We start from the raw sequence: 24,249 nt of genomic DNA, 5'->3' as shown, positions 1-24,249 counted from the left end.
CCTGTCCTAACTCAGATCCGGCACACAGAACTGACATTACATGAATTCATTTACCGAGTGCAACGATGGGAGTTTCCTAAAGATACAGTTTACCTGGCTCGTTTGTAGAGGACGTAATGAAAACTGCTAGTTACTTGGTGTGGTCTACAAGGTTCGTGTCCTGCTTGGCAGACCTTTAGGGATGTTCTCAAAACACTGGAAGTTTCTTTATCACCTCCCAAGTCTTGCTGTGATCAGGACAGGAGACAATAAATGTGAGAATGTTTCCGCTGACATTTTCCTCCAACAGCTTCCTGGCCTCAGGCATGTAAATGGAGCCTCTTCAGCAGTCCCGCTCCGCCTGCTTTCCAGCTGATACCAGCCCCTGCCCACAGTTGTGCCTGGTGTCCGGCTGATATGCGCAGCTGCGTTTGCATAAACAGATGAGGTTGTTAGTTTTCCCTGTTTGCTACTGCTAGTCTTTCATGTAAATCTGTGCATGCCCACTCCTGGAATGTGCTCCAGCACACCTGCGCAGAAACGCTGCCTGAGAGCTAGCCGCTGGCTGGGACACAAAGCGCCCGGGATGATCGCTCTTCAGGGGAGCGGCAGTCTTAGAGCACTTCATCTGCTTTGGGGCGAATGCATCTTTATTATTATTAATAATAAATTAATATTATATTCATCAAAATTTCCTTATTGCTGCTGACTTTTGTTGCAGTGTAAAGCTGGATATCTTAATTGGGCACTATCCCGTCTTCAGTTATAAGCTAAATCCACAACTACTGATGAGGCTGGTCTGGAGGGACTTTTTGGAGATGTGGTCTGTAGGAGATGTGATGCCTCCCGCTTTCTCCCCGCCTTGCTTCTGCCTCCAGTTCCTTGTTGTTGCTTTTCCCACATCATGTTGTCTGCTGCTGCAGATGTAAGCTATAAAGACTGCCCAGCTGGAGGTCTGTCTCCACCTATCTCTGTTTCTGTTCTTCCTCACTCTGCTTCTCTTTCCAGCTATATTTCTTACGAACGTTGTTCTTTCAGGCTTGATCACAGCTGCATGCAAGGTCCCTACTCTTTCTGAAAGTGAGGCCTCTTTTCAGCCCCTAGCCTATGCTGGAGACAGCTTAATAGGTGACGGGCTCATGGAGGTGCAGAGGCAGGGCTTCTGTGGAATTCAGCAATTGATCTGGATGCCCATCAGCTCTCTGCAGGCCATGCTACCGCTCTTCTGGAATGACTAAAATTTTATGTTTGTATTTACTTTTCATCTCTGAAATTCTCCATATCCTAATTTTGCCTTCAATAAATAGTAGTATTCTACCTCATGTATTTCATCTCATCAAAACTGTATTGTTTGCCAAATTCCTGCTAACCTGTTTTAAGCACGTAAGAATTCAAAATGTTAAAAGATATGATTTACTTATGTTTAAAGAAAATGCAGTGGCTAGTAAGACTTATATATGCTGGTTATTGTAGCTGCACAAAAACACATTTCATCCTCCGACTTCAGATACAACAATAATTCTTCTCAGCTTGTACTCAGTCTTTTTCTCCGTGCAACTTTCTTCTGTTTGTGCTCCTCTTATTCAGCCATTTGCTGTGTTTGTCGAGTAGTCTGGAGCCTGCTGTGCCAGGCCCCGTTCTCCTGGCTCGGGCACTGGATGAGCCCTGCCAGGGTCCCACGTAGCCAGCCCAGGAGCTCAGGCAGGGAGCAGCTTCCACCGGTGCCCAGTGCGAGTCCTCAGGGCTACCCACTGGGGGAGAAAAGCCCAGGACGAAGGAGGCCAAATGCACCTTCGAGACCACGTGTAGTTCTGGAGGTTTTTTGAAGGAAAGTGTTAGTTGCTGGGCTTCACAATGTGAGTCTTGTCAGCCTAATTGGATGAAATCTTCATTTGGTGGCACTGATTTTGAGAGCAGCTTTTAATTAAGAGTTAAGGTAGGGGTTTTAATTGCTTTCCTTCCCTCTGTGAGCACTGGGTACCACTTCATTCCGGATTAAATCAGTGGGCGCTTTTTTGCGGGTTGTAAGTAGAGCAGGATCAGCCCGGTCACGTGTGCTTGACGGCAGGCGTTGCATGCACACCGTGGCAGAAGCAGCAGTGCTACGGCAGTGCCTGGGCCACCGAGGATGGGCCGCAGCTTGGGTGCTTCAGCCTTCCTCCCAGGGCTCCTCCTCACCTCAGGCGAGGAGAGGTGGTGGGAGAAGCTGGCCGGCGCTCAGCAGCAGGTGCTGCTGGAGGAGCCCGTGGCAGAGCCAGCGAGCCATGTCTGCTGCTGCCACTCCTTGGCCGGCTGCAGCGGGGTCCCCCGAGCTTGGGCCAGTGGCGTTTTTTGCCCCCGGGCAGTTTTTCTGGTGGCTCCGGAAGGACCTCCTGCTGCCAAGGGTCCGGGAGCAGGGCAAGCACTAGCCACAACGGCTGCCGCTGCGGCTTCACTGATGAAACCCAGCCACCTAATGCGTGTAACCTATTATAACTCTAATTGTGACTAATTGAAATTCATCTCCTATTAGCTCTGCACTTTCCATGAAAATAAAAAGTAGGATGGGAGTAAAGCAAGGAACAAAACTGCTTTAATGGCCCAAAATGGAGCAATTATTTTTTCCTCTTTACCTAAACATAGTTTACTGCCTTATTAAAAGCATGTTTGTAGGAATACTATCGCATTAAAATTCCAGTGCATGAATCACCAACTGGAGCCACTGATGCTTTAGCTAATACTGGTTTTCTCCTTTAGCTTCTGCAAGCTAAAAAGATTCAGGTCATGCTAGGGTCACTGAAATCTTGTGCTTCCACTTGTGGAAAATGAATGAGCCTGCTCTGCAGCAGAACGCTGACATTCTAGTAATAAATCATAAAACTACTGTAACGATCTTTATTTATGGCTGCTTTTTTCTGTGGAAGATTATTCTGTTTACTCACAGATAGATACATTTTCATGTAGTTAAATAATAAAAGCATCCTGGGGAACTGCTATCTGTCCAGTGAACATAATTTCACTCCATAATGAATATCTGTAGTTCCTAGACTACTAGCACTGTAATCTAAAAAGCCACTAATTGTAATAAGCAGAAACTGTAAATTGTTGATTTACAAGAGGTCAGTAAAGGAGCATTGCTTTCCTTGATCTAATGTAGTTGTATTTAATATTATCATATAAAACAGAATTTTAATTTTCCTTGAGAAATGCAGGGCTCAAATCTGATCTCGTATATACAAAAATGCCAACATATAATGCAATAATGGAACTTTTCTCCAAAGAGGCTGGTCTGCCACATGGTGAAGATCTGACAATTGCCCAGGCTTGCTTGCCTTAGAGTCAGAATAAAACTTCTCTAGGCTGTGGCTTTGGTAAGCACTTCTCATTCCCCTTTCCCAGCCACTGCATCCTCTTCAGCTGCTTATGTTTTTCACCTCTTGCTAACTGAAGATGTGTAAATGTAATGAGAGACTGTTGGCATCCACATACCACGTTCTTACTTGTACTATTAGCACATTAGATTACGAAAAATGGATATATCTAAGTTTGTATTCCACCACTGGTTCTGCTTGTTTACTGCTTGCATTACACCTCTCTGCAGCAGCAAAAAAATGGATCAGTCTGATGTCTTCCCTTCTTTTTTGGCTTTCTCATGAGGACAGTACTGCCTACAGATAGATGTCCTGGCAGGCACGAGCAGCAGAAAGGGTTCTTCTGGCTTGGAAAGTCAACCTAGCAATGTACACATTGGATGGAATTCCCATTATCACACATTATATGTATTCTGTATTATATTTATGAAAGTAGTAAGATTTCTTTCTTCTTGTGATTTCAGATGAATAGATTTGCAGGTAAAATTGTTCTGTCCCTCTGGTCACTGGTGTGAACAGTAAAAATATGTTTTCCATCATTTCTGAGCATGTATAATCGTGGGGCAATTCTTTTCTCTGACAGTTATGAAGAGATATGTTTATTTGGCAGCTAGAGTAGCCAAACTGATATGGACAAATAAAATAACTTTGTAGTCAAAGGGGAATAATAGAACATCTGTTAACAATTTTTATCATTCATATTCTTGGGAGCTAGGGCTTTGTGAATGCTCTTTTAGTACTGCTCTGTGTTTCTTGCAGTAAAACATGGTCCCAGTGAAATTAGTTTAGCCTATGAAATAATAAAATTTAGGTTGTAGGGGATGCTGTCACTTGTAGTGAGTCCTAAATGCTAATGCTGAGATAAACGTGCAAGGTAGTTGCATGAGGCACTCTTACCTGCTCATCACTGCTTACTGCAATGCCGCGAAGGAAAACAAATGCTGCCAAAAGTCAAGATCAAGCCAGTTATGAGGGAAGGTCAGCTGTTTGTCCAAATTCTGATTGTAGTTACTGCCCTGTAGTCTGAGGGGAGCCAGTGCCAGCTGCTGTACATGTCAATTACAGGCCATTCCTGAAACACCTCATGTGTTTCAATACTGATTTTTCTTAGTACGTTCCATCCTACACTTTTCCTTCAGTGCTAGACTACAAGTTATTTTCATAGAGCTCCTAGAGAAGAAACTTCTGCCATATCATCCATCTTCTCATACGAGGCCCTATATCCTCTGTGTTATCCCTCAGCTTCAATTTGAGACTGGACAAGCGCAGGATGGCCTGAGATTTGTGCACTGGCTTTCTTCTTGTTTATATGCATTGCCTGGAAAAGCAACACTTGGGTGTTGTTAGCTTTTCTGCAATTTCCTGTCTCCCAGCTCCAGGCTGGAGTGTATAATGTCCTCTGTTGCAAGGAAGTTTGCACGTTAGCTTGTGTAGCTGCAGCTCAGTTGTTTCCTATTTCTGGCAGGGATTTCCCAGGAAGCAATAAATGCACCTGCTGACCAGCAGCGCCACCCAGGTATGGGATATTAAATGCACTTGGAATGTACATTTGATGCTTCGTTGTGCTGACAGATCAGATTCTGGGCATACTGAAACGCCTGTCAGACTTACCATGTAGGAGCCGATGTTTTACTGAAGGTCTGTCAAAATTTGCAGGCTGGGTGTCCCTCCAGCTCCCTTGGCCTTGCAGCTTGAGCTAGCTGCTGAGGTGGTTAAACACAGCACAGATGCAGAGCTGGTGGTTTGTGTGCATGCTTACTGCTGCTTGCACAGAGGAGCCTGCAAGCCTGGGCTCAATCCTCCTTTGCTTAGGCAGAAGCTTGGCTGTGGCCCTCGTAGCAAAGGGCCGTTAGCCACCAAGAAAGGAGTTCCCAGTCTGTCCTACGACAGCTGTGCCATTTTGCATGGGTTACCTGAAAGTTTAGTGGATCACAGAGCAGAAAAAAGGTTCCTGTTCCAAGCAGGGAGGAGAGGAGCACGTTTCAGTCCCTGCTCAGAGGAATATTTACGTGTTTTATATTAAACCATCCTTAGATGAAGCACACGGATGCTCCGATGCATCCCAGCTCTGCCTCCGTCGTTGCCAGGAGGGCTTTAGCCATTAGGCTGAAGAGTTGCATTATGCTCACGCAGAACCTACCTCCCTCCCATCCTCACGTATTCACTCTCAGCTTTAGCTACGCAGTTTGAAGTGGCACTGCTTCAGTAACAGATTTTGCGAGACCCCGCCAAAGAGCATGCAGCTTTGTAGTTAAGGGCACTCTGCTGGAAGGTGGGAGATGTGGATTTGAATCAGAGCTTTCTTCACCCAGTGGGTGGAAAGATGGAGCTGGTTTAAGTCATGGTTTCTGCTGTAGTGACAGTGTACTGCAAAAGGAGCAGCGATATCCAAACGCAGTTTTCACAGCAGCTGATCAGAGATGCCTGTCTCAAGCTTGCCGATGTCTGGGCAGCATGGAAGGATGGAGGCTGGCTGGTTTGGAGCACGTACTTGAGGCATTTAGGTTCGGGGCATTCTCTGACGTGCACTGGAGGGAGACAGCTGTCTTCAAATAGCAATGCAGAGCTGCCAGCCGCTCTCTGTGAGTGCGTCGACCGCCTGTGCCCCTCAACGGGGCAGTCCGGTGAGACGAGCCGGCAGATAGGAAGCAGCAGGCACAGGAGTACGTCTGCGGGGCCGTCTCCATTGTCTGGAGATTAGGCTTTTGCAGAAGGAAGCGGCAGCACTGGTGACCTCCCATATTGCACAAAGGCTTGATTTCTATAACTTGGTCTTTCCACAGTTTATGGGGTTTTTTTCTGCGTGATGTATTTAATTTGCTCCTGTCCTCTCCCTCCCCCCAATAAGTCCTTTGAACTAGCAAAATTGAGGAAGGAGGGGAGAACAAAATAAAAACAGGGGCTTTTTTTTTCTCCTAGAGGATTTTCAATCAAAATAATTTCAAATTATGGGGTCAGAATGAATGTCATACTTCTATGTTAAGTACTTGCCTACTTTGTGGGATGTTTTGTACAGATTCTTCACTAAATTATCTTAGCTACTGTTGCTAGGTAACATTGTTTGCTTCATAGCATCAGAGAAATAAGAGGGTCAAAGAGAGCAATTTTGTGCTATTATCATCTGAGTTATACTAATAAGGTTTTCATTGTACGTCTTAGAAATTTTTCCCCCTTTTTTTCCCTTAGGGAACGTCATTGTCTATGGGAATACAATTGACATTTACACCACGGTAGAAACCCTTTTATCTCTTGGAATTGATGGTTCTCGCATACATCTCGTACAGCCTCCACTCAGCTCAAATGTTACTTGCCTTAACAACAACGAAATCGAAAGTGCTGTTCAGGAGGCACTGTCAAAGGCTGGCGTGTCTGTTTATTATGACAGTATCCTGGCACAGTGGAACGAAGGCAACGACCCAGACCTTATCACATGTGCTGCTTTCACTACTAATACAAAACCGTTTAAATTGCAGTGTTCAGTAAGTATATGCTTTCATTGAATTTCCTTCAGTCTGTTTTTTAAGACAAAGACCATCAAATTTAGATAGTCCCTCGTTGGTTTATCTGTTTTCTCATTGTCTCTAAAACATTGAACATTCACGTGTTAGTCTAAAGGATTGTTCTTTAAAAATCCAAACAAAACCATTGTTAATGCCCTGACTGATTTGGATTAAAATTTATTTAAGTCACCTGAATCACAAATAGTTGTTCACTTCTGAGTGACAAATAGCCTTAATTCTATTCTAAATAATTCCAGAAATCCTTTTATTATTTAAATGCATACAGTAACTCCTGTCTATAGTTATGTGCATTTGATTAAGATTGGATTGTCATAGTAGAAGCCAATAATGTTACGAGAGAGGCCTACCATGTAACTTAATTAAAATATATTTTAAGCAAATTTTTCTCCCTCTACGTTAATGGCTGGGTTTTTGTTCATCTGTAGTATCAGTATCTCAGTAAATTATACACACGCTCACATGTATGGCCCCACTGAGATCTGGGACAGGTTTTAGCCTTTCCTAATGGGCAGAATAGTTCTGGTTTTTATTGGTCTCATCCATGTGAATCAGCACTTCTAGTAGAGCCACTTCCGACGCATGCATCCATAGGAAGCCGTATGGCACCCGCAACCCCGCTGTGTGCATGCTGCTTTGTGCAGCAAGTCTGTTATAATTCTGGAAAGGAAGAACCGGGTGCCTCCTGTGGAGAGCTCCCCAGGAGTTGGTGGTCCCCGCTGGCTCCCCTGCATTGGAAAGCTCTAAGTCTTTGGGTTTTCCCAGCCCTTTTCTTTTTAATGTATGGACGGTTCAGCCCTTCCTGATGGAGGTGAAGACCTTGCACAGCACTTTTATCTGCTAGCAGTCTCCTGACTTTGGTTCCCATGTCAGTAGTGACATTACTCCCGTTCCCTCCTCATATGCATCTCTTCAGTTTCCTCTTTCCCTGAAATCCCTCTCTTTTTATCCTTCTTCCACAGAGACCTCAAGGTAGCTCTTGTTCTTGCAACTTAATACCTGTTCACCACCTCCCCAGCAGCCTATCCTCTTTTTCCCACCACCTTGCCTGTGTGGCCTGCACCACTCCTTCACAACCCCCACTGCCTCGTGGTTTGTTTCTCTTGCCCTTTTGAGTCCCCTGCCCCGTGCCTGTTCTTCCCCCTCAAGGCTTCTCCTAGCCAGCCTCTAAGATGAGAGACGTGTGATTACTTGTGATGTCAGGGGCTTTATGTTCTCCAAAACTGGTTCAGCTGTTTTGCGTGGCTTCTGTATCTGCTTTCAGCCACCTGGGAGGACGGGCTCAGAGGAGGACAGGGCTCCGGAGAGCAGCCTTCGCCAGGAAGGCAGCTGCGTTCGCAAGGGAGCAGGCTGTGCAGGAATCGGCACTGCAGCAGCTCTGGGCCTTTTGGGATTTGAGCCAATATCAACTGTTGATTGGCAGTTCTTGGGGGCTTAATTTGTTGAGTCCTGCAGGATAAAAACAACAGGATAAAATCTCCTCTTTCCTTAAAGCAGCAGCCTCCCTCCCTCCCCTCCAGGGCTGACAGATGGCTCCCAGCCTGGAGGTTGCAGCCGTCTCCTCCCCTCCCCTCCCCTCCGGTGACACCGTCCTGCCTGTCAGCCGGCAGGACGTGGGGCTGTGTGGTCCCCTTGCCCTCACAGGCAGAGCTTCCCTGATTTTGGATCTACTGGATGGTTAGAATTCCCTTAACTGTGCATAGTTCATGACTTGTTTTGTATACAAACCAACCTGGAGGCTGTGGCTGCCGCATCTCTGCCATACCAATGTTGCTAAAATCTCCAGCTCCCTTTGCTTTCCCTTCCTGTGCTTTTTCTTCCAGCTGGCTCATCTAGCTGCTTGGAAGCATCTGACACTTGCCATTAGTCCACAGGAAAGCTCTTTGGTGGTATAACTGGGTAATACCTTTACCCAGGTCACAACCGTGTCCTCCCTGAGGTTGATACTAAGAGAGGGACGTATTACTGATGCTGGTTTGCCCTGATACAGTTATGTCTTGGGCTGTTCAGGATGAAGGCAGCAAGATAATACATACGCGTCTGACAAATTTTCACCCTTTCCTCAGCCTGTACAGTAATATTTCTTGATGGTGGGCAGCAACATTCAACTTGTCATCTAATCGTTTTAAAAGCTGAGGGCACTGATGAAGGGGAAAACTCTGTTAAAGGCTCTGGAGCTTCACAAACTATATTGTAGCAATGAGACGTTCAGTCTTCATCTGTACCCTTTGCAGACCATGATCTTGTTTAAAACATCTCTCTACCTTATTATTTTTAACCCTCAATGTCCAGCGTGTGCTCTTGTTTTGCACTGTTTTTGGGACCTTTGTTCTGCCAGCTTTCAGTTTATCCTTTATAAGAGGCAACTACGACGATGCTGCTCGTAGTTGTAGCTTCTCCCGCTTCTGCTGTCTGTGTCGTTCTTATGGAGGTGAGGGCCTGGAGCAGGGACTGTTCTGTGCATGTGCCCCCTGGTTCCAAGCTGGAGTGACCCAGCCTTGCTTACCTGCCCCTCATCTCTCGTGATTCAGAGCTCCTGAATGACCTCCAGGTGACACGGGTTTTAGCTTTCCCAGCACGCCTCAGCTTCATCTGGGTAGGCACTTCTGTCCTTAGCGAGTGCATTTTTGAATCCAGATTTCAGACGGGCTTTTGCCTCTTCAGTGTCACTTTCAGGCAGCATAGACAACCAAATAAAACACATACCAAGTGAAACATCAGATGTGCATGATTATAAATCGATTCGAAAGCTCCTCTCTGCTAATCAATGCGTGGAGTCTGTGCGGAGCATGCAGACAAAAGGCGAGGGCTGTGGCGGGACCCTGCAGTCCTCGCTCTCGCGCTGCGTTGGATTTCAAAGCAGCTCTTCAGGCATCCAGCACATTTTGCATGACGTGCTGTGTGCACATCTGTTCCACACCGATGCCTAGCGCGTAGGACGATCGGTGGCCGCTTCCAGCACTGCCTGCTTTGTACTGCTTGTCATGGTGGTGCTGCCTCAGCTTCTGTTTTGGGGAGATGAGGTCTGATCTGCTTCCTCATATCCCAGGAGACGGACTGTGCAGGTGCCACAAGAAGACAAAAGAAGGGAATTATCACTAGCTTTTTTTCTTTCAGACTTAGAGGAGGAATTTCAGGATTTAGGGTGATTTTCTTTCAATGCCCTTGAAATCTTCCTGTGGGGAAGACGAGCTCATAGCTTCAGTCGATGCTGGTCCCAAGATAAATCCCTACCTCCAGGCCAGTTCTGCAAGGAGGAGGAGTAAGACACTACAGGCGGTGTGTTCAAAGAATGGAAGTCATGTCTTTTTTCAGTCCCACAAACCAAAACATAGTGAATAGGTGTCTGCTGTGCTCATTACCAGATTCATTAACTGACTGCCAAATGTACCAAGTGCTTTACTTACAGACACAGCCTCCTCTGGGCTGACCTGGATGAGCTAGGTGGATCTGACATTCATCTAGCCCTGTGCCCTGTCTCTGAGAGCGGCCCGCCCCAGCCACTGCAGGTGCAGTCGTCCCAAGCACCAAGGAGGTACAGATCAGTCTGCCTCCTAAAGCGAGTATTATCCAGATCTGGAATAGTTAGAGATGTGTTTCAGTCCTGACAAAGTTTGGATATCCTTTCCAAAATCTATGTCACTATCAAGTGTAATAAATCTGAATGTTTTCCTTTTCATGAAAATATTCAGTCCTTTTGTACCTCTCACAAACTTCTTGGCCTCCACATGTTCCACTGGCTTAAATTCTGCTGCTATAGTTTGAGGATGACGTTTCCTCTGAACAATTTTGATTTCCTATCTTTCCATTTCATTGATATCCCTGTGCTAGTAGCCATAGTAACATAGTTTGTTGGTAAACAGTTAGGCACAACAGTTGGAAAAATATTTGTAATATACAGTTATCGTGCTAAAATGCAAAGTACATTGTACTTTTCTATTACTTAGCTTTTCCGTTTGGCTTGAGCATTTGAAAGGAGAAAATCAGCTTACAAAGGGTTCAAGTCTATTTCATATGCTCACACCAACATAGAAAATATACACATCCACATAGCTGATATTAGAGTTTTAAAAATAAAACTCATCTAATAATCAGATGTAGAGGAGTCTAGTAATTCTTCTCTCTACTGTCTTTGTTTTAATTTTAGTAGCTGTAAATATTGGATCAGAAGGACTTATCTGTGTATATAAAATCATACTTTATTTCAAGTTCTTGTTTTTTAAAATAAATGACATTCAGAATGAAGCGTAGGTTTCGATTTATGAAATTAGTCAGTAACTAATGTATAATAACCTATGCATATTTACATCTCTCTTTTAGGCATTTTTTAGCTTTGCCTACAGGACGGTGGATTATGAAACCTTTAAGGCAATTAATGATGCTTGCCTTGTTTTTGATGGAAGACTTGTGATCGATACCAAATTCTGTACTAATGATGTCAGTATCAGGGCTGCAGGTCCTTTAACAAAGTACTCCAGGCGATACTATGTAGATGAATGGACACACAGCAACTTCAATTCAAAAGAGATTGGCTTTGAGCTTGCTGCATCTATGCTGAATCTCTTTGATCCAACCCATAAGCCCTTTCCTAAGCCACCAGAAGAAACAGATAGACTCATCCCCATGTACAAAGGGTGTAAAATGAAAGGTATGTCAAAATGGATTTCTGTCATGCTTTCATAGCCTCTTTAGTATTTTTGCTGTTGTATAATAAGGGTAGGTCCATCTCACCTGAGATGCCATCTAATGGCAATAAAGTCCTCAAAGTGCCTTATACACTCAGTAGAGAGAGGTGAGTTGGAATAAAAGCTTATGCTGTAGATTTTGCTAATAACAGACCAAGTTGTGCTTTCATTTATATTACAGTAAATATGGAGCATTTCCAGTGGAACTCAGGTCTTTATTCCAAGTTCAAAATCAATAAAACTATAATCGGAACTTTTCAATGTGTGGCTACTGCACCAATATGTGTAAGAGTACCAAAAAAAATTTTATAACGTGAAGTCTGCCAAACCAAAATAAGTTCCTTGTTTTCTTTTTAGACCCATTTAGTAAACAAACAAACAAAAATATTATGGGAGAAGAATGGCAAACAAATACTTTATTTTCTTCTTTGTTCATGATCTAATAAATCTCATATTTTCATATGTGGCAGGAGGTGTTCTTCCTGGAGGTTATAATTACTTGCATATTTCCAAACCAGAAATCCCCATCCGCTTGGATTTACAGCTTGCACTGTGTGATCATGTAAGTTAAATTATTTAACTTTGTTTTGCCCTCCATTTGGAGAAACGTTCTTATGTAGGATAGCACAGGCACATGCCTAAGTACCATACATCTGAAAAAAATGTAAATGAGTAAGCATGGGTTTAAATATGTATTTAGAGACCTGCTGGAGCTGGGATTTATCAGTAAACATTGGAATGGAACAGACCATGTAAAAACAAATCTCTCTGATTATTTAAAAATATTTAATTTATTTTAATGTAAATTCACTGTCATATTGTCAACGTGGAAAACACACAGATAAGATTATCTGATTAACTTCTTTACTGCAATTCTTAATTCCTTTGCCATGAAATCAACCGAAACTGAAGGGGGTTTTGGTCCTTGAAGGCAGGAGATACTTGTCAAGCCCTAATGCCCTAACCTCTGCATTAATATTTGTAGCACTTTGGGTTCAGATGGCTCCCTAGTGGGGCACTACAGCTCAACTCCTTGACCCCTTTTTTTCCAGAGTTGGTGGCTTAGCACTGTACCTGGTTCCAGAGCCATTTGTCTCAGCACAAGTTGGGAGGTTATGAAGTTGGCTTTTCCTCACTACTCTTTCTTTCAGAATGGCTCTCTTTTTGCTTGATTCTGTAGAGAGAGACAAGTCGTTTTCTCGGTCGTATGGAATATCTTGCTTTCAAAGTTCCTAGCACATATTTAATACACAGCACATCAAGGTAGTGGTGGTATTTGCCATCAGATTTGCATAAGAACAAATCCAGTCAGCTAAGCCTGGGTGCATCATATAAATCAGCTGCAGCTGGTGAACAAGTATGAATTGCATAACTAACTGACCCTCTGAGATGGTTCCTTTCCGTACTTTCTGGTATTTGGCTTTCTCAAAAGATGCACGATTTCTATAAAGAGGACATAGGACAGTATTAGCTGGATTTCACTAAAATATGCTTTCTCCCTTAGTACTTAACCTCTTTCCTGTCTTCAATAAGGTGCTATAAATGCATACAGATGATAAAACTTCACAGTCTATCAGTGAAATTCAGTTGATTTCTAGACTAGTAGGAAAAGAACACATTCTGGAAGGGATGCTCTGTACTTCGCTGCTAAAAAATAGCTAGTGCTGCAACCATGAGAGTCATCTTTGAACAGGAAAGAAGGAAGCACTTCACACAATTGGGCTACATAGGAGATTGTCCCATGATACAAACGTGGAGATGCTTCCCTTACTGGAGAACCTGACTTGTGAAACAAGAAAAGGAATTAGATTCATGTATTTAAAGCCAGAGAGGACCATCCACCTAGGCAAGCTCCTGTTTCATACAGATTATACCATTTCCCTCAAGGATTTCTGCATCAAGCCCATTCTTGTAGTTGATGTAAAGAGTGGCTTTTAAAAGACTACTTCAGTGTTGATTTTAAAACTCTGATAGCAATGGTCCATAGAAAGAAATGATTTGTTAAAATTTTTTTAGAAAAGGAATCCATGCTTTGTGGTGAGGAATCAAAGCATGGCTCACCTTGTTTTCCAGCTTTGCAGACCCAGGACGAGCTGTCCAAAGCAGCATGTACTGGGAAGCAGAAAGGACTATCAGAGAGAGAAAAATTGGTTTTGTCACTCCAAATTGCTAGAACATGATTAGAATTCTTTGGCTGCAGCTTTGATTACCTTCTGTCTGAAAAGGGAACATCTTTAAAGCCACTCCAGAAACTTCATGTAAATCCTAAAAGAATTTCCTAAGAAAGAAGTAAGAGAAGCTAGTGAAATGTATTAGCTGAGAGATGTGGAAGTAACAAAGGTTACTGTAGCCTAGCAACAGGTTTTAGAAATATATAGAACTGGAACACGAATACAGCTTTAAAAGATAGCTTGAAGCTATTTGATCATCCCACTGCAATGTGAGGTTTGAGACAAATTTTTACATTTTTATATTTTAAGTGAGTAATTTAACTAGCTGAAACTAAATGCCACAGTTTGAGCATCAACATCCAACATTATTATTTTTATTGATAGTAGAGTTGGTGTTCGCAACACTTGGCAGCCCCTGTTCAAATTAGCAAGAGGGAGTCACTGAAAGCAATTCTAAATCGTATATATATGTGTTTGTGTGTATAAGTACACACACATATACCTATGCATATATATGTAATGTAAGTATATGTATGTATATTTTTCAAAGGCAATAGTAATTCGCCATTTAAAAGTCTAGAACATAGCCTTGAAGGAAATGTCCTGAGAGGTCAAGCCCAGCCTCCTGCAGTTGCAGGCAACTATCTAATACATAGTGCCATTTGTAAAATTTAGAAGTTTGTTTTAGCACTGAACAAGGTCGTTCTTGATATTTCTTTCCTTGTTGGAAGGCTGTTCCAACATATCACACCTCTGACTACTGGAAAACTTCTACACAAAGCCAAAAGTGCCCCAGTGGTATGTGATAAATCTTTGAGCTGTAACATTGAAGTTTGCTTGTAACATATTAATGTGGTAGTATCAGCCTTCTGCGTATGATTGTATAGCTTGTAAGATGTGACATAAATTTGGACTCTGCACATATACTGTTTGTGTATATATATATATATAACTATATATATATAGTTATAAATCTAGAGAGAGAGTAAAAGGATACCAAGTGTGTTCTTCATTCATCAGGATGGTATCCTACAGTAAGTTATGATAGGCCATATGTATGCAAGAATATGGACTCTGTATAATAAATTAGGATGAACAGAGTTCAATTCAGTTGCCGAAACAGAGGCATCTAGTGTTGTTTGGGATGCCCCAGGGCATCCCTCCTGACCTCCAGCTGCTGCTCCAGGAGGTCACAGGTCTCCCATGGATCCTGTGTCATAACTGCCAGCGCAGTTCGGATGGCCCAGATACCCTTAGGTGTCTGAAGTGGCACTTGGGATTGGGCAACCAAAGCCCATGCTGCACACACGGTCGTATGCTGCACAGTTTTGTGTGCAGTTAATCCAGGTCTACATCACACAGAAAATCTTTCTGTCCAACCGAAAGCAAAGTGCCTTCATATAAGGCACTTCAAAGTGCCTTCGTGTAAACCATGTTACCAGGAATGGGTATTCTTGGTTAAAAAATAAGGGTTGTGGATTTTAAAAAATGATAAATACCAGCTAGGAAACCCTAGCTGATCCTGTATGTGTGCCAAGTCAGGTGTTTGTTGCATCTCCACAGCTTTCTTTATATTTTCTTTTCCAGGGGATGGAGATTATAACCGGAGAGGCAAGACATGGGAATTATTTTAGGATGCATATCAACAAATATAATACAGTAGACAGCATCACCTGCTTTTCAACAGAACCCTTTCCTGTCTCCAACTACATTTGCTTGTATGGACAGCATGAGCGTCTTCTTAATGATCTTTATTATCGCTGGAATGCAGGGCAGATTACAGATCTTTACAGGTAAGATGAACTCAACATTGTGCTTAAAGTCTACATTCTGGCAGAATTTTAGTTGTTGTGGTTTTTTTACGGTTTATCTTCTGGCTGCTTTCTCTTAGAACAAAAGATATATTTTTAAAAATGTTTTCAATTGTTTGGCAAAATTATCAGTGGTAATGCAAGCCCTGAAGACCTTCCTGGAATGAGCTGTGTGTCTGAGATTTATTTAGAGAAGGAGCAGTGGTTTATTTGACCATCTTTCATCTGAAAGAGCATTTCAGTATTTTTCTAAACTTTGCTCAGGATATTCAGTTGGCTTAACTCATTAAGCTGAACCTGAACAATCCTTTTTTTACTGGATTCATATTCAGAAGTCACTTTAAAAAGTCAGTATTTGTGTCACTTTGAATGAAATTTTTAAGCGAAAGGTTTCTAGGGAGATTTTAAATCATTCATGATGATAGTCACACTCAACAACTGGCCTGCCTGTCTGGTGATAAAACAAATCCGAAAGTTTATCCTCTGGACTGTGTTCTATGTGTGAGCTGTTTTAACTTAATTTTATAGCTAGAGGCTGTGTCAGGACTCTCCATACTTACTGGAGGTTCCCCATCCACCTTCACGACTTATCCCACTACAGCACTTTGCAGCAATGAAACTGGTCTTGTAGATTTTCTGAGGTGCTCCCCTCTGCCCACGGTGCCCAAGCAAGCGCAGGGCGGTCCTGGGGACTAGGTGTTCGAAGGCAAGTCTCTGAAGTGGTGGGAGAGACTAAAGAGACTGGCCAAGACTGGTGTGCCAGTTCTCATCTGAGAGAATTTTTCATTGCTTTTGGAAATGTAAACTTAATTAAGGAAGTTATTACGGAGAGAGGAGTGTATGAAAAAATGAGATCTACCATATCTTTAATCTTCTGCTACTTCTCCACAATTTCGTATCTTAAAAAATTACCTGGCCTAAAAACTCAAACTTGTTTTATTCCTTATGCCTCAGTTAAAATAAGTGCTTTTGAGGTCAACCTAGATTAAAAAACAAAACAAAACAAAAAAACCCCAGCCTTGAATTTCATTCACGGGGTAGAATTCTTTGAGCATGTAATTGAAACAGGAGGTAAAGAAGAACTTGCTGATAGATTTTATTTTTATTTTCCTTTTAAAAGATCCCTCACAAGTGCTGGCTTGGGAACCTAAATTGTCCCAGATGGAGCAGTGAAGTATTGCATTACGTAAGTCAGTTTAGAGACAGAAAGCCAAGCACAGGAACAAATGGTAATTTTTTATCATGATACGAAGCTGACAGTGGTGCCTTAGAATTCTCCAGGTCCGATTTTGTTAGATTTATAACTGATTTGAAGAAAGGCATAAATGGTAGCAAAATTTTCAGATTAAAAAATGTTATTTAGGTAACAGTTTGTAAAAGTTTGCTGTAAAGGACGTGCTGTGGCCCAAAAGAAACTTTGCATGGTAATAGCAGTCTACTGGTCCAAAAAAAATCTGTAGGAATGAAGCACCTGATATCTTCAGACAGGGGCTTAAGAGCCTCTGAATTCCTGTACCTTTCTTTAGCGTTTGACCTTCTGCTGGTTCAGTGTCAAAAAGCTTCACCAGAATACGGATAAGGCATTGTACACTGCTAAGGACAGAGAAGTGAGAATGTCTGCTGAAATCAGGGAGGAGGGGGGATCCAGCTAAGCCCTTCAGCTAATGACAAAAGATGGGTTTGTAAGCCGTATTTTGAGAATAGTGGTATCAGCTGCTGTCTCAAAGGATGAACTCCCCTGAAAAGGACTCGGGGCTTCACCAGGACTGGATGTGCGGCTCTCGCAATTCTGTTGTGTTTTGCAGTCCTCTTCCTGCACTCTCTCCTCATTGTAAATATTACAGAGTGTAGCTCCTCATTTTTTTCTTCTCATCTTGTACCGAAAGATGGGATGAACCCAAACTTCAACTGTGAGGTTTAAAAGTTTCTGGGACAAAAATGTTTCTTCACAAATTTCACTTCAGGAGACCTTTGAATGCCTCTGCTGAGAGGAGCATGAAACTTGTGATTTATTGCTGCTGCAAGGTTTGATTTTTATTTATACAAATTGTGAGATTTGTTTTACAAGAGAGGAATGGCACACAGCAAATGTAAAGTTCACATAAACAGTGTATTGTCAATAGGTGTGAAGTAGAAACTGAAGGAGAATGACACAGTTGTGTGAGATATGGGCTAAGATGGCAGATAATGTTCTTTCCTTGTCACAGCTGATGCTCATCAGCTAATACATTTTGAGCACTGGAAGAACCTCAATATTCAGGTTGTGGCAAGGTATCATCAGTCTTTTTCATGGTGTTACAATATGCAAACACAGCTGTGACCTAATCTTTTCTATCAGCCACAAATGTTGCCAGACACTTACGCCTTTGTTGTTTGCCCAGATGTGGTTACAGTGTCAGTTGTTGTGTGCACTAGCAAGTTTCACACCGGTATCAACATCTGGAAGAATAAATCATGTTCCTTTGGGATTTCTGCCTGCAACACAGGTAGCAGTATTTTCCTGACCTTGACAAAACCACCAGCATTTGTTCCTTTTCTCTCTGTTACTGCATGTTGGGCATGTCGCCGAGACCAAGGACCTCAGTGCAGGTGCACTTACCTGCACTCTTGATGGCGACGCACACAGATTTTGAAGAGATGAGACATTAACTTTCTGAGGGGACTGCTTATTTCTTCATGAGAGAAATTAAGAATGTAGTAGCTTCCTTTGCTCTCGTGGTAGGATCCACAAACAGTGCACAAGCTGACCGGGGGATTACAAGTAAGATCAAGTTCTAAACATCCACAGAGATTTTAAAAATCTCAGGAGAGGTGAAGGTCCGTGTGATGGTCTCTTAGTAGGATGAGTCAGTCCAGTCAACTTTATAAGAGTAAAAGGTGCAGTTTTATCTGATGCCAGCATATACGCTAACTGGGGGAGTCATCAGCTCCTGCAAGACTGCTTGTATCTGAACTGGTCTTTGCTTGCCAGGATCTGAAGTTGGGCAAGGTCAGGGTCCTCTTGCACCCATGTACTCACAGGCACCACAACCTGCGTGCCCGGGTGGTCTGGCCAGGATCACTGGTGGGCCACACAAAGGGACACCATTTATCAGGTTCTCATCACACCTCTTGAGCTTTTCTTAATTAATGATGATGAACTAATTTTGGGCTTGTCTTTCACAGACTTTAGATGTGATGTTGTTTGGGATCTTTTGCCTCATTATTTTATCTCACCTCTCATTAGCCCATGGCAACGTTCCTGAATTACAGTTGCCAAGTTTTTCTTACCTGGTTATTTTATTGCCTCCAGTCCTCTTTTTCATCTTCTTTATACCTTATCTTAGATAGGTTTGTTCCTTCTTTTCTTGCTATTTGGTCATTTGAATAAAATCACATATGTGGCTCTGTAGCAATTAACATAAGCTGTTCTTTAATCCTTGCTTGCTTGTTTCTTCTGATGCTTTCACACAGATGCACACACACACACATACACACACACACATTTGCATTCATACCAGTCTTGGTATTTCCGTTACAATTGTCTATACTGTGAGGAGGATGGATTCTCCAGCTAGCTGAACATGTGGGAGACAGAAGAGCAGCCCGCTGCAGTAAAGGGAAGCCCTTTGCAGTCAGCCGAGGCAGAGTGAGAAAAGGAAGAGACAGTGAAGGGAGGAACCACGTAACAGTCCTAGCACAAAGCAGACTGGCACAGGAAATTGCTTCTTTCAGGAGGAGGCAGAGCAATGCAAAAAGGCCGGCAATATAATGTAGTCTCATAATATATGATCATATCATATACACATCCACATAACACAATGTACAGATATATGTACAATATGCAATACCCAGTGTTAAAACCTAACCATGAGAAGACTATCTACTAGAAGACCATGAAACTGAAAATGTTTTAGCATCCCTTGTGAGACGAAGATTGTCTTGAGGCTTTTGTGTAGGTAAAAAGTGGTGTCTGGTCTTCTTTTGGCAAAGAATATGAAAATGCATTCGTTGATTTCTGTGTGCATGATAAAAGAAGAAAAACTGTTTTGGGTGGTGTTCACACGTTCTGTAATGATCTCACATGACTGTGTGAATGCAGCCTGATGTTATGACTGAATTTCTCTCTTTGACTTTGAAAAAAATCCTTTTAAACTAGTACATATCACACTTACATCCACTTGCAGTATCTTCTAGCAAGATGTGAAGTGCCCTTAGTGAAAAGAAAATGTAGACTGAAAAATGTTGTGGTTTGTTAGTTAAGCTTCTAAACTTGCTGGTCTGAAACATTCATTCCCCTCCTCCCGTCTTTATGCCTCTGTTTTGGGGAGGGCCTTCCTGTAAGGCAAGAAAGTACAATGTTTTAATCTTTTGGTCTGCATTTAGATTTCCCAGCATGGCATCTAGTTCCAGGAATGGACACAGTGGAACAGCTGTCACCTGGGAGCTAATTTATTTCTGTGTAGCATGCAAATTATCTTTTAAATAATTAGAGACTGCACCTAGCAATGAATTTCCTCACCGATTTGCGTTTGGTGTAAGGGCTGAAAGTTAACCCCATGATACCGGATTTCCTGACCATAATGTGCCAGTGCCATTTTCAAATTAGCATTAACAACAGGCCCTCAAGATTCAGCTAACTTGAAGAAGTAACCCCTTCTGGTTGTGCACGTAAAACTGCAGCTAATGGCAATAATGAGATAAATAACATTTTCTTGTGTTGAGAGAAAAGTTCCATTGATTTCAGTGTGAGTTCAACATGATTAAAACCTGCAGGACTTAACCCACAACCAAATGAAAGGCTGAAATCACTTCTCTCACCTCCTCCCCTCCCCCTGCAGTAAATGTACTTTGTGGAGGAAGCTAAGCAGGGTAGTGGGCATGCATCGTCCTACCCCAGGTGTGGGTCAGAGGGGTCCACCAGCGGCTGCTGTCCCAGCCTAGTCCCATGCCAGGGAAGGAAGCCCCTCAGCCCCTAGATTTGGAAGACCAACAGTCTGATGCCCCCAGTCACACTAATACTGATTATGTGTATTCAGACTGCTGCTCTTTACGTTCATAAATTTATCAGCCTAGCAAGCAGTAACTGAAAAAGCCAGCATAAAATCATCTGACGATATTGCCCAGTCACTTGGCTACAAAACGCACTAGCGCACTTGAGAGTGTAAGCTTTTAGTGAGTTAGATATTCCTCCTCCGTATTACAGTATTTTCGCAGCTCACTGAAAGCCTCAAATGCTTTTGAATTAATTTTTTTCTCAGAGAAACAATGCTTTTAGCACTCCTAGTTAAACCAGCCAACACTATATCTGATTTTTCCTTTCTCCTTCTTTAGCAGACAGGTACTGTGGACATTTTTAAAGGAGGTCTCAGTGCAACTCTACAACTGCACAGTTAAAATAAATGCTCCTCAGAATGCCTAGCTGCCTCAGCTGTGATCCCAGTGATACAGATATTAATATGATAACAACAGGTATTAGTCTTGTTCAAAAATAATTGACTATAGTTAAGCTTTTGCAGCCATATTTGGGCCTGATTCTCGTAGGTGTTAGGTACTCCAGCTTAATTCAGTGTAGTGTCTGAGTAGGCTCAGTTCATTACGTAAACACAAATTTAAGAGCCAATGGTTTTGTTTCTACCTATGCAAACAACAGCTGAGGAAATAAGCTGTTAAACCAGAAGATGACCACATCCAGTCAGATAGCTGTCTCTTCTGACTGCACCACAGTGGGATGTACTTTATCCCTCTGACTGTTTTATAGGATGCCAGGGTCTGCTGGGCAGATTGTCATGGTCTTGGACAGGCAATATTTACTGACCAAGAAAAGTCTCATCCTCATTTGTGCTACAAGAAAAAGGCACCATTGCCATCAGCGATGGTCATCCTTCCATCTGCCTCATGCCACCACGATAGGTGGCCTCATTCCATCTGCGCCTTCAGCCATTACGTTCCTGAGCAGAGGTCTTATGATGCAGTTGTCCGATGTCAGGGCAGGCAAAACCACAGGAACCAAAGACACAGACTAAAGCCGAGGATTTTGTGTACAAACCTTTTATGTCACCTGGAAATTTAACAGCGTTACTCCCGAGATTTGGAATCCACTTCAGGAAGGACCTTTTGCAGTTTTTATTCATTTCCCATAAGGTTGCATCTCAAAAAGGCTCAACTAGAATTTGAGAACACAAGAGTGAGACTCTTTCCAACAGGGAATACTTCTCTTGAAGAAAAAGAAAGCAAATTCCAGTAGGTTTCATGTGAAGTGTCCCCTGTACCACACTCCTTCCTTTCCCTTGGAGGTCTCTGGTGCTCGCTTGAAAGCCTTCAAATTCTTTCCATTGCCATAGCAGCAGATAAAAGAGGGAGGGTGGGGAGAGAGCTCCAAAATATTTTTTCTTTTATTTTTAAGCTTATAGATTTGTTACTGATCATCAGTGCTCCATACTGCTTCACAAAAGAGGAATGTAACCAGCCAGTTACACCCTTTTGTATTCTCCTGAGACGAAGGCAACTGTAAGGCAGTTGCCAAGTTATGGAACGTGTCCGCAGAGCGGTGGAATCTCCCTCTGCTGCATCTTAAGTACAAAACGGATAATTAGAGGGATCTCCTGATACTTGGCAACCAAATGGACTCTCACTGGCATCGTGCCTTTAATATGAGATAGAAGTGCTTCATGTAGACTTTTATTTGGCATTAATGAAAACCGAATCTACTAACATAATGCAAAAAAATCTGACCCACTACTTTATAAAATACATAAGTAGCTTATTTATCAAATTAGGTGCGAGTGGTTTTTTACTTGGGATTTTGTAATACTGTATTAATGAACTTGTTTTCAGTCATGACCTACACAAGATGCTGGCTGCATGACATTAATGGGGCAGTAATACTGATGACGAGGCAAAGGAGTACCACTGTTGCGTGACAGCGAGTGCAGCAAAGGCAGCAGCACTGGAGGAAAGGCACAGATTTGAGCTGACAGTGATGAAGTGTCCTGTCAGAGGCAACATCATTATGCCAATCAGTTTCTAAAAGGCACCCTCTGAAATTTTGTGTTGCTCAGCCATCCCCTTAAGTTTCTTCTTGTACCTATTCACCAAGTTTACTCTCCCTGTAACGCTGAAGTTAGTAAGATGCTGTATGTTAAACACTTCTGGTATTTAACAATTTGTAAAGCATGCTGATAGAATAACGCATGGTGTAGCAATCAAAGTGTTTTGAATAACATATAACACAGAGTACTAAGTGCTTTATTCATATTGTGTTTATATTTAGTTCTTAGCAGAAATATGCTTTTAGTCATAGTGCACATAGTACACTTCTGCTTGCATCATGGAGCCGTCTTCATGCACACAGGCTGGACTTTCAGATGCTGCTGTATAGATAGGTAGACTTCCCAGCTAAGAGCTGAGGAATGTTGTAGGGTCAGTCCCGTGAAGGAGTTTGAGAAGGCAGGGTGAATTTTAAAGGACGATTAGCGGGGAAACCTTACAGGCACACTCATGCAAGCTGAGCTCCGAAAAAGAGTTTGCTACTTTTTTTTTTTAATAACTTTGTTTCGAGCATTTTGAGGACTTGTCTAACTCATTGACAATTTGTCTACCCTGCATAGTGGTTTCAAGTAGCCCCATGAGGAGCCCATGTTCATTGCACAGTAGCAAAGCTACTTGCAGCAAGATACAGGTGCACTGTGAGTGCCTCATCTCCGTTGCAAGCTTTGGGGTTCTCCAGGCTGGGGTTTATGTGTCAACTGAGCTGCAAAGGTCAGTTTGGGGACTGGTAATGTGAGGGGCCAGGTCTACAGAGAGAAGCCCCCATTGCCAGACATTAACCAGAGCCTCTTTGGCAAGTAGGAGTTGGGAAGGTGACTTATGACTGGCAATACCTAGGCATGGGAGAAAAAGTAGAGGGGATTTTGCTGAAATGTCATGACAAAGGAATTTTTTCCCCCAGTGCCAGAATAGCAGATAGGATTCGGTGCTCACATATTAAGGGAATGAGCAGCTTATGCACAGATCTGTGGTGATCCACCCTGGATGTCTGTTAGAAGATCTGTATTCACTGCTGTTAGCAAGGAAACACAAAAACAGGCTAGTGCTCCTTTTCCTGTGTGCTGCCCAGCGATGGTGGGTGTTGCTGTCCAAGAGGCTAAGCACCCTGAAAAAAATAAGGGATACTCTACACAAAGTGGCACACCTTCAACAGCAACAGGTACACTGATATGCAGTAGGGCACAAGACTGCCAAACATGCAACAGAAATGCATGAAGGGAGTCAAACTCCCTTTCACTAAGATGCTTTGGAAAATTCCAGCCAGAAACGATAAAAGTGAATAATATCACTGGATGTTTCCTTAGCTGTTCTCTTCAAACCCTGTCATTTATGCTCACATTAGATTTTTCATTTTAGCTGTACAAGCTAAATGCTGAAAAATATTTTGAGTGGTAAGAACACTTACTTATTTTAAAGTAACCATTTAGATCTTTTCTACAGAAGCTCAATTCACACATCGCAGTACTGTTTACATTAGGCTAAAAGTGTCATTTAATGAGAGTTTACGCAGAAACACCACACTGGACTGTTTATTGATGCAGCTCTAATCTCACAATACAACAAATACATTAGGAAGAAGAACTACATTTGATGTTTTGAGTATTATTTTTACAAGGACTATGTAAAGATATAAATTTATTACTTATAGCCCGGATAATCAGCGTTTATTTAAACATGAAATGCATGCTACATAGAAAAGCTGGTTT

At 42.5% G+C, this 24,249-nt stretch overlaps 1 protein-coding gene across 2 annotated transcripts in view; it reads left to right on the top strand.

The window, feature by feature from the left end:
• Positions 1-24,249, top strand: part of CFAP61 (cilia and flagella associated protein 61) — a 119,461-nt gene that overhangs the window by 75,436 nt on the left and 19,776 nt on the right. For both annotated transcript variants that reach the window (XM_075413688.1, XM_075413687.1), the window contains 4 exons: positions 6,516-6,808; positions 11,168-11,495; positions 12,003-12,094; positions 15,291-15,496. In XM_075413688.1, coding sequence (XP_075269803.1) covers positions 6,516-6,808; positions 11,168-11,495; positions 12,003-12,094; positions 15,291-15,496 — 919 coding nt within the window. The remainder of the gene's footprint in view (positions 1-6,515; positions 6,809-11,167; positions 11,496-12,002; positions 12,095-15,290; positions 15,497-24,249) is intronic.

The sequence above is a fragment of the Opisthocomus hoazin genome, chromosome 2 (genome assembly GCF_030867145.1).
Source record: "Opisthocomus hoazin isolate bOpiHoa1 chromosome 2, bOpiHoa1.hap1, whole genome shotgun sequence".
Classification (NCBI taxonomy): Eukaryota; Metazoa; Chordata; class Aves; order Opisthocomiformes; family Opisthocomidae; genus Opisthocomus; species Opisthocomus hoazin.
The sequence above is the reverse complement of the archived record's forward strand: the minus strand, read 5'-3'. Positions and strand labels throughout refer to the sequence as shown.